The sequence below is a fragment of the Colossoma macropomum genome, unplaced genomic scaffold (genome assembly GCF_904425465.1).
Source record: "Colossoma macropomum unplaced genomic scaffold, Colossoma_macropomum, whole genome shotgun sequence".
Taxonomy (NCBI): Eukaryota; Metazoa; Chordata; class Actinopteri; order Characiformes; family Serrasalmidae; genus Colossoma; species Colossoma macropomum.
Window position 1 is genome coordinate 4561442 of NW_023494809.1, and position 12328 is coordinate 4573769.

General features: G+C 40.7%; 1 protein-coding gene across 3 annotated transcripts in view; it reads right to left on the reverse strand.

The window, feature by feature from the left end:
* ubr5 (ubiquitin protein ligase E3 component n-recognin 5) overlaps positions 1-12328 on the reverse strand; it is a 75721-nt gene that overhangs the window by 45124 nt on the left and 18269 nt on the right. For 2 of the 3 annotated variants that reach the window (XM_036557950.1, XM_036557949.1), the window contains exons 3-10: positions 12011-12092; positions 11806-11882; positions 10082-10201; positions 8749-9025; positions 7029-7188; positions 4597-4746; positions 1888-2099; positions 1220-1336 (exon numbers count right to left, since the gene is read on the reverse strand). In XM_036557950.1, the coding sequence (XP_036413843.1) occupies positions 1220-1336; positions 1888-2099; positions 4597-4746; positions 7029-7188; positions 8749-9025; positions 10082-10201; positions 11806-11882; positions 12011-12092 (1195 nt within the window). The remainder of the gene's footprint in view (positions 1-1219; positions 1337-1887; positions 2100-4596; positions 4747-7028; positions 7189-8748; positions 9026-10081; positions 10202-11805; positions 11883-12010; positions 12093-12328) is intronic. The other variant, XM_036557951.1, reaches the window with a different exon arrangement.

Here is a 12328-nt window from a genome sequence, read left to right on the forward strand (position 1 = left end):
GCAATTATGGGTTTTGCATGACTACCGAATACTCATCTCACCCCTCACCCCTACCACTTAGACCAACCCCTGCGTTTTGTACATTCACATCTAGAGGTAGGGTGTCCTGATTCTTGTTGAGATAGAGAAGTAGGGTGAAGTGTTAGACCTACATGGCCCTCCAAAGGTCTCTGACGTTTTTCAGAGACTCCAAACAGAGAGTTATGAGAAAAAAAGAAAAAAAAATGGTAAGATGGCTGAACAAGAGACCAAAGAAACCCACAAAATGTGAGAGTTTTCTCTGTTAAAAATTATGATAACCACTGTATTATCATAGTTTAATGCCGTTTCAGTGTGTTACGGCTCTTTTTCTTCATAACATGGATAAAAATCACTAGTGTTATGCTGATGATTTGGTAGCTATCTAGGTAAATTTCCCGTTCCACCTTAAATGGTGCAGCAGTTACATTCTGGCGCCTCAGATGTCAAAACTGCTGCACCATTTAAGGTGGAACGGGAAAATTCGAAACAAGAAGCTGGTGAATATCTGACTTCAGCTTCATATCACTGAAGAATTAGGGGTGGGTGATAATAAATAATTGCCCCCCTCTTTGAAGGCATATGAGTCCCTAAATGTAACTAAAGCCCAGCAGTGAGGAGCTGAACTTTACCCTCCTCTGCTGTCACTGCAGACTGGCAGGGTCGCCTACAGAGCAGCACTGGTAGCTGTTAATGAAGTGATGCTCTTTTTATTTGAGGGTCCCATTTCAGAGGGAGGATTTCAACCACTACCCTGTAACTCAGTTCCAAGGGGCAAGGAGACACTCGAAAACAAGGAGTGGGGGTAAAAATAAATGGGATTGGGCCATGGTTAAACATTTCTGGCACCAGTATTCAAACACTGTTGAAGGTTTTAGTTACACTGCGTCACAGGAAATCGGGGAGAAAATACTGCAACAAAAAATTGTGACTTCTTGTTCGCTGAAGTTCAGCAAAGCTTGTGTTGTACATTCAATGGCTCCATTCAACATCTCATAAATGTGCACACAAGATTTTCGCACAGATATGAGTGTGTGGGTGCTTTTTTTTTCACATTTAGAAATGCTAAACGTGTGCCATCAACTTGTAGTAAGTTTAGTTACAGTATGAAAATGGTTTTGATGCAACCTCATAACACTCCTCAAAAAAGGGAACTGATCAGGGCAACATTCCTGAATCCTGAACATATTCAGACTCTTACTTGTGCGTTTCTGTACGGTTCCGGTTCGCTCCACTTCCACTGGTACAGTTCTCCTTTAGAGCTGATGGCCACAAGCTCCGAAAACATGGCTGCGATGCTCACAAACCTTGTACCATCCTTCAAGAGCATTAACAGAGGGAAAATACAGATACATATCCATTAATAACAACATATTACATCAATAAAATGGGTGCAACAAAAGATGCTTAGTATATAAAACCATGAAATTAATGATTAATAAAAATGTATAATACGTTCAATCAAACTGCTTGACAAAAAACATTTTTGCTTGATTATTTATCCAAGTAAACAAACCAACACTTCACCCAAAACTACCAAAGTGGGTTTCTTCAACAGTTTATTTTTCCACATAGTCATATCTGCATTAAAATGACCAAAAACATCATGTATAGTATGCAGTAACTGTCACACAGCAATGTTGGTTTTTAACTTGCGCAGTACTAACAGATAATAGCTTTACCGCAGTGTAACTCACTGGGAGACTGTTTGCTTCAGACTGTTTTGAAAGAAAAGTTAAAAATACATAAAAAAAAAAGCAAAAATAAATACAGAAAAAAAAATTCAATTTTAAAAAAGCTAATTTTCTTTCTGTAAATGTAGCTCCCTTTCCTGTACTACCCCTCTATATCCTTAGCAAGGCACCCCACCTTGTCGGGCCACCACTGCAGCTCCTCTCCCAGTGAGACGGGGCTCTGCAGGGGGACACTCTTCTTATCCAAGCTGGGCTCCCCCTCCCGGCTGGTGGAGCCTCGCTCAGCGTCAAAGGAGGCGCCGTCCAGCCACCTCCGCTCGCGCAGCCTCAGAACAGACTCGCGCTCTCGCAGCAGCTCTGAGTCGCGCTCTAAAGGCAGAAGGAGAACTGGTATGCAATAGGGTCACACCAGTGGGATACACGTAAGCCACTCTCTGGGAAAGACCCTCATAATGAGTCAGATTATCACTACTAAATAATCAACTTAGTACTAATTAACTACAGAAAACATGAAAATACCTAAAGTGATAAATAAATGCAAAAGAAATGCTTGTTTGTATTCCTTTCTCTCTCTTCACTTGACACCACCGAGTCCATGTTTTACTGTGAACGCCTCAATCCCAGCCACTTTCTCAGCATTCGATGGTCACTTATTTTCTGACACTGGAAAATAAAAAGTGCTAAAAGTGCAAAAGGCAAAGCTGGACTGGTATAAAATGGTATTAACAGCCAAGACTGGCCAAGCCAGCTGCAGGGGGTCGTATTAAGGGGCGGAGGGGGGATAATCTTGGCTGGGCATCAGCGGTGTCCAGTGAAGGCTGGGGGGAGATTTTTTAGATTGGCTGCAGGGTCTCGGACCAACTGCCCTGAAGTGGAGCAGTAGAGCAGGGCCTTTCTCAGAGGGCTCGTTATGGGATAAATGTCTGTGACCATGCAGCAGGGTGGGGGACAAACACACAAACATGTATACGCACAATCATGGATTACCAAGTATGGGGGATGGGGGTGTTTCACAAAGCAAGATCTCTCAGTTAGCTACATAACTTAAGCCAAAAGTCCACCCAATAAGAGAAGAGCTGACTGACATGTCTAAAGGTGTCTGTGAATGTGGTGTTTTGTTCTACATTAGCCATTAGTCCGAGGTCTCTGGCGTTTAGGGAATCGGAATCGGCAGATTTTTTGCTCAAAGCACAAAATCAGCCTATTTATCGTTTTTATTTTGGCTGATGTTTTGCAATTTTGTTTAGTAAAAATAAGGAAAAACAACATTTTATAAGGTAATTATGCGTGGCTCACTCTAATTAGACAGTCACCTCTTACTTTCAATATAGCACTCAATTTGATTCATATTATTTAAACAGTCAGTTGATTTAAAACTGAAAAATTTAATGTTAGTACGGCCCACTAAAGACCCCAAAACACCAATCATGCTGTTTCCCTTAAGGTTGGCTAATAAAAAGCTCTGGAAATGTGTTCGTGTGTTTCATTGTTCATTTACCCCACACAGTATGAGATTCAGATTAAAATAAAGCCGAATAAAACAGGCCATAAAAATCAGTCTTCGGGCCAATTTGGATGTAAAGAAATAGTAACAGGCCATAATTTCCATGACCGGCGCATCCCTAATGGCTTTTTTTTCTCCAAAAATGATCCATCATGGTCTGTGGTTATCCAGCAAGCTCCAAAGCCGATATGTTTTGACCAAAACATGCATGGGATTTGAATTACAAGGTCTAGCAGGCAAAACTGCTACAACCTTGATCTGATAAGACGGGCAATCTCCTCAAAATATCCAAGCCAGCAAGCTTTACCAAGTGTGGCAGTGAAAAGGTTCCAGCAGCAGCTAAAACACATCTATATTTTATGCGAATGTCTCAATCCCAGCCATTTTCACAGCAGACTAACTCAGACTGTCACTGACTTCACAGCAGGACATGAGGGATTACTAAAAAAGCCTGACTCAGCCATTCAGGTTAGGGGATAATGTTAGTGTGTTATACACCGATCAGGCATAACATTATGACCTTGTTTCTGCACTCATTGTCCATTTTATCAGCTCCACTTACTATATAGAAGCACTTTGTAGTTCTACAGTTACAGACTGTAGTCCATCTGTTTCTCTGTGTACTTTGTTAGCCCCCTTTTACCCTGTTCTTCAGTGGTCAGGACCCCCATGGACCCTCACAGAGCAGGTACTATAAGCTTTTTGAGGGAAAACGCATTTGAGGGAAAAACGTACACAGCTTTGGAACAATTTTGTTTACTGCAGAATAAAAATACTGTTTATTTTCCCTCCTAAAGAGAAAATGGCTTAGATCGGAAATCTGGGCATCTCTGACTACAAGACGACACACGGCATCAGAATCAGACGTCTACTGAAAAACGCAAACTTTAGGCTTAAGTTATATATCCAACTGAGATATCCTGCTGTGAATTATCCTCACTTCACAGTTCATGCATGTTCCTGACTTATGCAAACAGATTTATGGCTATTTTATTCCTGTAAGTGTAATTTACACCATAAATAGCTCAAAAAAAGTGTGATGCTGAAAGAGATCCTGTGTGGAACGGACACTGCTTTCTGCCTGATTTCTGAAATCAATTCCCTCACTGACCTCACTTGGACGACAAGCTATTTCACACAGGATCTTCTCCAGCTCTTACCGACTGGCTTAAAGTTACAACCAGGGATTAATGACGTCACATTTACTGGCACCATAGTTAGACATCTTCACACGCTGAGAACAGCTTATTTAGATTTCCATATGTTTTTGGTGATGTGTTGTAAAGTGTCCCTGGGTTTGTGAAAAGGCTCTCTATACATATTTTAAGTCCCTGGTTGCAGCTTAAAGCCATAAAACACGTTCATGCTTTTGTCCATTACCTCTTGAGGAGCCAAGGCGAGAGAGGGACGAGCGGCGGAAAGAGGGGTAGCCGAAGTAGCTGATGTCCTCTGAGAACATTGCATCCGCGTCGATGATGACGCTGGGGTGTGCAGAGTGGATGTCTGCGTCCAGCAACGACATCAGGTCTTCTGTGGAGGACATGCAGTAATTACACTTAGTCTGGCTTAACGTGGTAAAACTTTCATGCAACTTTAGCTGCTTGAAACTTGCAGGAAACTAAACTGCACTTCAGTCCCATAACGTAAAGTGTCCTGCAACTCACTCGAAACTCAGCTGCAACAGTTGCAGGCAGTTCAACTTCGTGAAATAAGTTTCATGAAACAGGTAATCAAAAATGGCAAACATGCATCACATGTTCACGTCCATTTCACTGGTTCAGTGGACAAGAAAGCAGATGGTTGTTTATTGGGTGGCTGAAAAGAACAGGACTGGTGAGGCATAACGTATATACCAGATTATATAATGTATATACCAGATTATATAAGCATAATTAAAACGTGCCATAGAATGGAAAACTGTATTTACATTGGCACAGTTGAATAAGGAGAGTTCAGTATATGCAACTGACCTACTGTGAACCTCAAACGCTGCTGTCTCCTCTTTCAAATGAAAATCCTGCATTTGCAAAAGAGGATGGTAAAGCCGGCCAATTCCAAAGTCCTACACTGTTATGTGATAGTCTTGACTCATTAATATTTGCCCACGTCCTAGCCCACGTCCTAGCCCACCAGGAAAGAACAACGGAGAGTCCCATTCCAGGCTGCGAAAGGGGATGTCAGCATTTCTCATTCCCTTCCCAAAGAACCAAACAGTCAACAGCGATGGCTGATGTTCATCTTTACACAAGGCTGAAACCGACTTCCTATTCGTCACCTTCTTAAATTAAAAGTTCCGTTCAACCTTAAATGGTACAGCTTGTACAACAATGTAACTTCAGTACCATTTAAGGTGGAACGGAAAAATTTGCAAAACAAGCTGGGCGAACAGGAAGCCAACTTCAGCTCCCACATCTCTAAAAGGATCCCAGACAACGTTAATTTAAAGTTGTTAATTTGCTCTGCACATTTCACTCCGGACAGTTTCTCAAAGCTTGGACAACGTCGAGCTGCTTCACTCAGTGTTTCACAGTGAAGAGACGGAGGGCCAGTTCCACCTTTATTAGCATCACAACCCCAACCATAACCACCACCTAGTGCTGTGTGATTTTATCCATATTTTTATCTTGAACTTAAGGTTTCATAGTGACGTATCAACTTCAAGTTAGTCAAGTAAGTTAAGCTAGCGTAAGTAACATTAGCTACTAAGAAGGTCCAAGTAACTAGCATAGCTATCTAAACAGCTCTCTTATTTACGGAGAGGTTAATTTTATTCTCCTGCCAGTGTTTATTTTGATATGCTGCTTGTGTGTACAGGTATACAGATAAGGAAGAACAATAACAGTGAATTAATACGAAGATGATGGGTGACTTTACACAGCAAGAACACGGTGTACCAAAACAAATGAGCTGCTAATTGGTATAACCTCTGGAGTAACTGAATGTGCTGCATGCAGCTATGATTTTGAATGGCTCTGCGTAAGTGTGAACAGCAGCCAAGGCACAACATGCGAGTTTTACCGTGTAAAGCCGGCAGCAGACTTTCATTTTATAATTTTAACCCATGTAATGATTTAAAAACACAGCTAGCAATAGAGATGGCATAACACCACCGTCTCTTTGAAAATACAGACAGCAAATCAATACTTTCTTTTTAAAAACTACTTTAAAATGAACTGTTTTCAACCAAAGCACTTCACTTAAAATATGCATCTAAAAGTACTCTATGATGCTGAAACTACTCAAACTCTATTCATCCAACAGGAACAACCACAGCGAACATCACATCACACAGTGTGTGTGAACGCTGATTCAGGATAGATTTGTTACAGGATCAAGTTCATTCTATTTTTTCCTCCAATATCCCATCCAGCATTTTCTGCTATTAACAGATATCAATAACTATCAATACTGATCGAGCTTGATCCTATTTATTAGCAAAAGTACAGCTTCTTTTCTTTAGCTATATTAGCCTCATTGTTTCATTGCAAAACTAATGAAGCAAATTCACAGCTGACTGATTATACCTGAGGTAAGAATGAAAACTGCAAACCTGATAGTTTTTTTAAAGGTATAATTGAAGATCCAATGCATAGACTTCTATACATATGCAAGCATAAATCACCTACAAGCCCAAGAGGCTCACTGCACGGTTTAGCTTTTCCCTGCTCGCAAATAGTGCAGTGCACAATTTTACCACCAATCAACAAATGTGTGCAGAAAAGACTACACAAGTGCTCTGCTGTGGTCCTGTGGGGTGGAGAGAGAGGTGGTTTAGCTGAACAGAGAGGAGAAGGTAGCTGAGGTTGCTTCACCTCCAGGTAAATAAGACTCGCTGGCCGTGTCGTCTCCATCGTCTCCATCTTCGTCGTCCCGGCTCAGCAGGTTGTTCACAGCCAGGTTCACGTCCAGGTTGGTGCGCTGGAGCTCTCGGATGATGACGCTCCTTGACTTTCCCTGCAAAACCACCTGGGCCTGAGAGGAGACAGGAAGTGAGATCACAGATGTAATTTCAGTTATCAGCGTTATGTGTTTTAGGATACTGAAGCCTGAGTTCTGAGATCTTTGGAGCACAATTTCCAGTCCAACAGGATGAATCCATTTCAGTCATTCTAACATGTGAAGGAGTTCTTATGGCAGTGCTGTTGGAGTACACTAATCTCGTATTTTTCAATGCATAAAATTCATAAAGAGTTCAAAATAAAGCAGCAGAGAACATCAATTTCAATTTCTCCAGGATCTGATTTGATTATGAAATTTGAATTTGAAATATTTAAAAAAAAATAAATAAAAAAAAAAAAATAAAAAATAAAAATACATTGAACACAAATGTGACTGGAGGATCTATTTACACAGTAGAACAGAATATAAACAACACAATACACCAAGCCTTTTCTTTACATTTGAAAATCACTGAGAATTTTATTTTGGCTACAAAACAAGCGCATATTTTATTTTGTATATACATTATTATAGTCGATTCTAATATTCCTAAAATGATCATAATGCACTGTAGTTGTGTCGTCAGTGGCAACATGCGACTCCGGAGCTGCAAGCGCTCTTTTACTGCCCTGTTTCAGCTCCACAGCAGAATCAGATTAGTAGGTAAAAATAAAATAATCCTCCTTTACAGTAAAATAAAGCTCTGCTGATCGTTCAACACAGTTTAACAATAAATGGTCTTAAACTCTGGAGTTAATGTAGAACTGCTAATTCACCCTTTAACCCTGAAGATCAGCGCAGACTGCTGGTCACCACAGCAACACAGACAACAGTCTCACCCAGCTAGTAGCTAACGAAACGGAAAGAGAGAGATTTAAGACGAACATCGATAATCTGGAGATGAAGGGACTTATTTGCGTTTATAATCACTCCAGCTGGTTTCCTGATATGTTTAATCTGCAACGAGAAACTGTCAAACAAGCCGTGACGCTGAAGTCAGTTTCTCATTCGCCAGCTTCTGAAGCACCATTTAAGGTGAAACAGGAAAATGTGAAAGAGAAACTAGTCAGTGAGAAGCAACTTCAGCCTTGTAAAAATAAATAAATAAATGTAAAACATTCGATCGTTGAGAGACATTTTACAATCAACAGTTTCACTTTTGGAAAAGTTTCCTGCCAGAGATGTGAGAAAAACATCTATAGCTGAGCTAAAGCTTAAAGCAGATCAAAGTAAGTCTGAGTTTTTGTTTATAATATATTTTTTGGCCTTTACTAGCACATCAGCACATACTGAGATATATTTACAGCCAAGATGGTAAAATGGACATAAAGTGTTGTGGCTCCCAAGGTGGTTTGATTTTTGCCGAAAGGACAAAATGGCTCTTCTTAACATTTGGGTTGCGACCCCTGACCTAGTATGACTGCGCTGTAACCGAATCATAGGCCCGTTTGTGTCAGCAGTGCCCGGATCCACTGTGTTGAGATCTGTGAAAGATGTGACTGCAGCATCAACACATACGCAGCACTCAACACAGCCTCTAATTAGAGCTGAAACAGGCTGTTACCAATACACAGGCAATTAAAGCGGACTGACCTGAGAGATGAGCTCCTCAGGGATGACTGATGCGGGGATGACCGGCTGCGGCTGGCTGCCCAGCAGGCCGGAGCCCCGGTCTCTGCCGGTGCGGATCACACGGGTCTGCCTGCGCGAGTCCCGGGCTGCGGTGCTGGAGCGGCCCGAAGACCCTCCGCCCCCTCCCCCGCCTCCTCCACCTCCGCCTCCACCGCCACTCCCTCCACCTGTTCCTCCACCTCCACTCCCCCCGCCTCCACCGCTGCCTCCTCCGCTCACTCCTGAGCTCCAGCGGCTCCTGGTGAGACGCAATGTGGGTCAGAAACAATGATGCACACCAGAGAACTTCACCCAAACATTTGTTAGTCATCATGATCAGTGACCAATCAGCAGCCGGAAGAGTTTAGCTTAAATTATTACTTCCAGACCACCACAAATGATCCAGCCAATGACTATTCAGAAGTCTTAGATTAGCTGGATCAGGTGTGGGAGATTTGGGTTGAAGGTTAAGCCTGCAGGACAGTACGTGTCCAAGGGGGGTTAGTGACCACAGCTTTAAAAGGACTAATTAGGGATGCACAATAATATCGGAAACATAACTGTCAGCAAATATAAAATATCTTAATTTTAATCATTTTGCTGCATTTGTAACCTTACAGAAATAAATGTTCTATATCTCTGTAAAGGTAATCCAGGTAGATTGTCTAAAATTCTACATTTTAATAAACGTTTATGCATTAGTATCAGCAAAAATCGTGAAAATATTGGATATCAGCATCCATTTCTATCGCTCCATTTGTCATTAAAATGTTCACACAATCGCATCTTCAAATGGTGTAAGAATTGAAAGATTAAAAAGTGAAAAAAATATGAATTACAAAAAAGGTACAAGTTTTGATTTGCAACTTGACTCTTGTTTAAACCGTGTAAATGTCTATTTACAAAGAAAAACTAGTCTGTGTGGACTAAAACTTACTGCAGTTGATGGCTGAACTAGAATCAGTCATAACAGAATTAATCCAGATCAGAAAACATTTGTACTCAATTACATACAAATGGGCTGTAAAGGTTAAACTTTTCTGTGCACCCACTTTACTCCAGTGGCAGGGAAAAATCTAAGTTTTAAAATCCTTTTCTTGGAGTTGGGGCTACTTTTCTGAAACAGTTTTCAGAGGTTTTTGAGATCTAATTTGTCATGCTTTGGAGAGAATTATGGAAACAAAACAAAAAACAAAACAAAAAACACAACAAAGAGAGCAAAAGACCTTGGGGATTTTTCCACCATGCGTTGTGCAGCTGGCAACTTCACCCGACAGTCTTTGTACTATGGATATACCCCCGTCCAACAACTTACCCAAGGGTGTTGCCTGCCAGTCGGCCCAAAGTGTCAGAACCAGACAGGAACCAGGGCGGATCACTAGTCCTACCTGGCCTGGAGGTCCTTCCTGTCCCTGAGCCACTGCTCAACTTTGAACTGGAAACAAAAAACCGGAGATTTCAGTTACACATCTATAGTCCCAACACGGGACTATTGAATAGAGCCTGGAATTCCCAGGCACAGAAGCCAATTGGCCCAATAACTTCTCTCTGTCTAAAATAGCGGAGGCGGGAAATTTAGGGGCTGACTAGCATGGCAAATGGCAACACCCTTGGATAAAAACTGGCTGCAAGCAACATTTTCCTCAAACAAATAAAAACCTTTACATTCATAATGTCTGCTGGACTGTTTGAAAACAAAAAACTTAATTTTAACAAAAAAATCTTACATAGTGCAGCTCAAATAAAAGTTAAGTGGTGTAGCAGGCTGGCCTTTCAAAGGGGGAAACGCTCGCTAGCTGGCTTAGAAATGACAAACAAAAAAAGGGGATGCCAAAAAAAGTTAAATTACTAAACTACAAATAAGAAAAAAGCAGTACTCTGTCGCACAAAGCAATGCAATTTCCTACATTTTCCACTTACGATGTATTTTATATACCAAAACAGTCATAACTTATTTTTACATGCCCTTTTTCCAACCTCTGCCACTTAGAATTAAACAGGATGTTTTGGTTCCTGTGCCTTTAAGACTGATATGCTAATGAGCTGTGTTCTGATTGACTGTACCTCATTAAAAAAAAGGCAGTCCAGAATGAAACACTCTTTACAACTTCTTCGCGAATGGGTGGAGCTAAACTATCATAGGCTGAACAGAGGGATATGTAAATGTGTCGGTTGTTGTGACATCACGAAAAACATGAAAAGCTAATTAAAAGCAGGCTTTTTAAAAGCAGCTTAGTTTCCATATATGGGATGAGGAGTGAACAGAACATATTAAAACTTGTTTAATGACATTAAGCTCTTTTATTTAAGAAATAACAGGGAAAATTCTGTTCACTATGATTTGGATCCTTTAAATGACTACAGAAAACTGCTGTAGACGGCTTTACAAGGACTGTATCTTCTCTAAACCTTAAACCAGTTGCTATAATGCAGTGTTAACCAATCTGTGAGCAGCTAAATGGTACTGCGATGCAATTCTAGAGACATTTGAATACAGAACTTGAGCAGCGAGTGCTTTCCTACCAGACATAACACACTAAACAGCCACAAACGGAACAAATATCCAGCACCCACAAAACAAAATTCAGTTTACTTCATCGCGTCTCTCAGCAAAGTACACGCTCCACACCGGTAGCTCTTTTTTTGACGTTTTCTGTGTTCACACAAACGTTGAGTACAGAGTTTATTTTAAATAAAGTGGGTGCAGAAACCACTGCTCCGTATAAATAAACTAAGTTCGGCTTTCTAAACGCAGCATAAACAACATGAGAGCTTTCAACATGAGAATGTAACACCACTGCCTGCACGTTTTTAAAATAGAAAACTAAAACATCTGCAGAAAGAAAGAAAAACACAATTTCTTCTAATCACAACAGCATGAGTCAAAAGCTGATGTGCTCATTTAGCAATGCAAAGCCCAAAAGTTCATCCTGCACTACCTCCCAAACGCAGCCATCTGAACCTCACCACACCAAATCAGCCCAAACGAAAAATAAAGTAACCTGGCTCTTATGTATGTAAACATTAGTAGAATCTCACCCATCACTTCCATCCGGCTTGCCCAACTCCAGTCGATCTGGCTGGACAGCAAAGCTTATCCTACAGATCCGTCCATCCTGAAAAACAGAGCATCGTCATTTCCTTTATAGTCAAAAACACCGGGGAAATAAAAATATAGAGCCTCTACAAACAATCAACATAAACAAATCACATTTTGTGTTAAAAAGCTGGTTTAAAATGTTACCTCGAGCAGAAACCCAGCATGGTTTGGTCCAACCACACACTGTTTGAGTGTGGCCTGCTCCAGTAAGTTGAGTTGTGGATGACTGGAAAGTAGAGAAAGAAAAATTAGACGACATTAAACGTTGGGTTTCACTTACAAAAAGCAAGCCTGTCATCAAGATTACTTACTTAAAAAAAAATAATAAATAAAAAAATAAAAAATTAAAATACCTTCACAACAAATTAACAATAATTAGTTCTTGTTTCTCTAAGTCTTTATACTTAAATTCTAGTTCATACTTTCCAGTGATGTATTCGGGAATCTTTAAAAAGGTTCTGA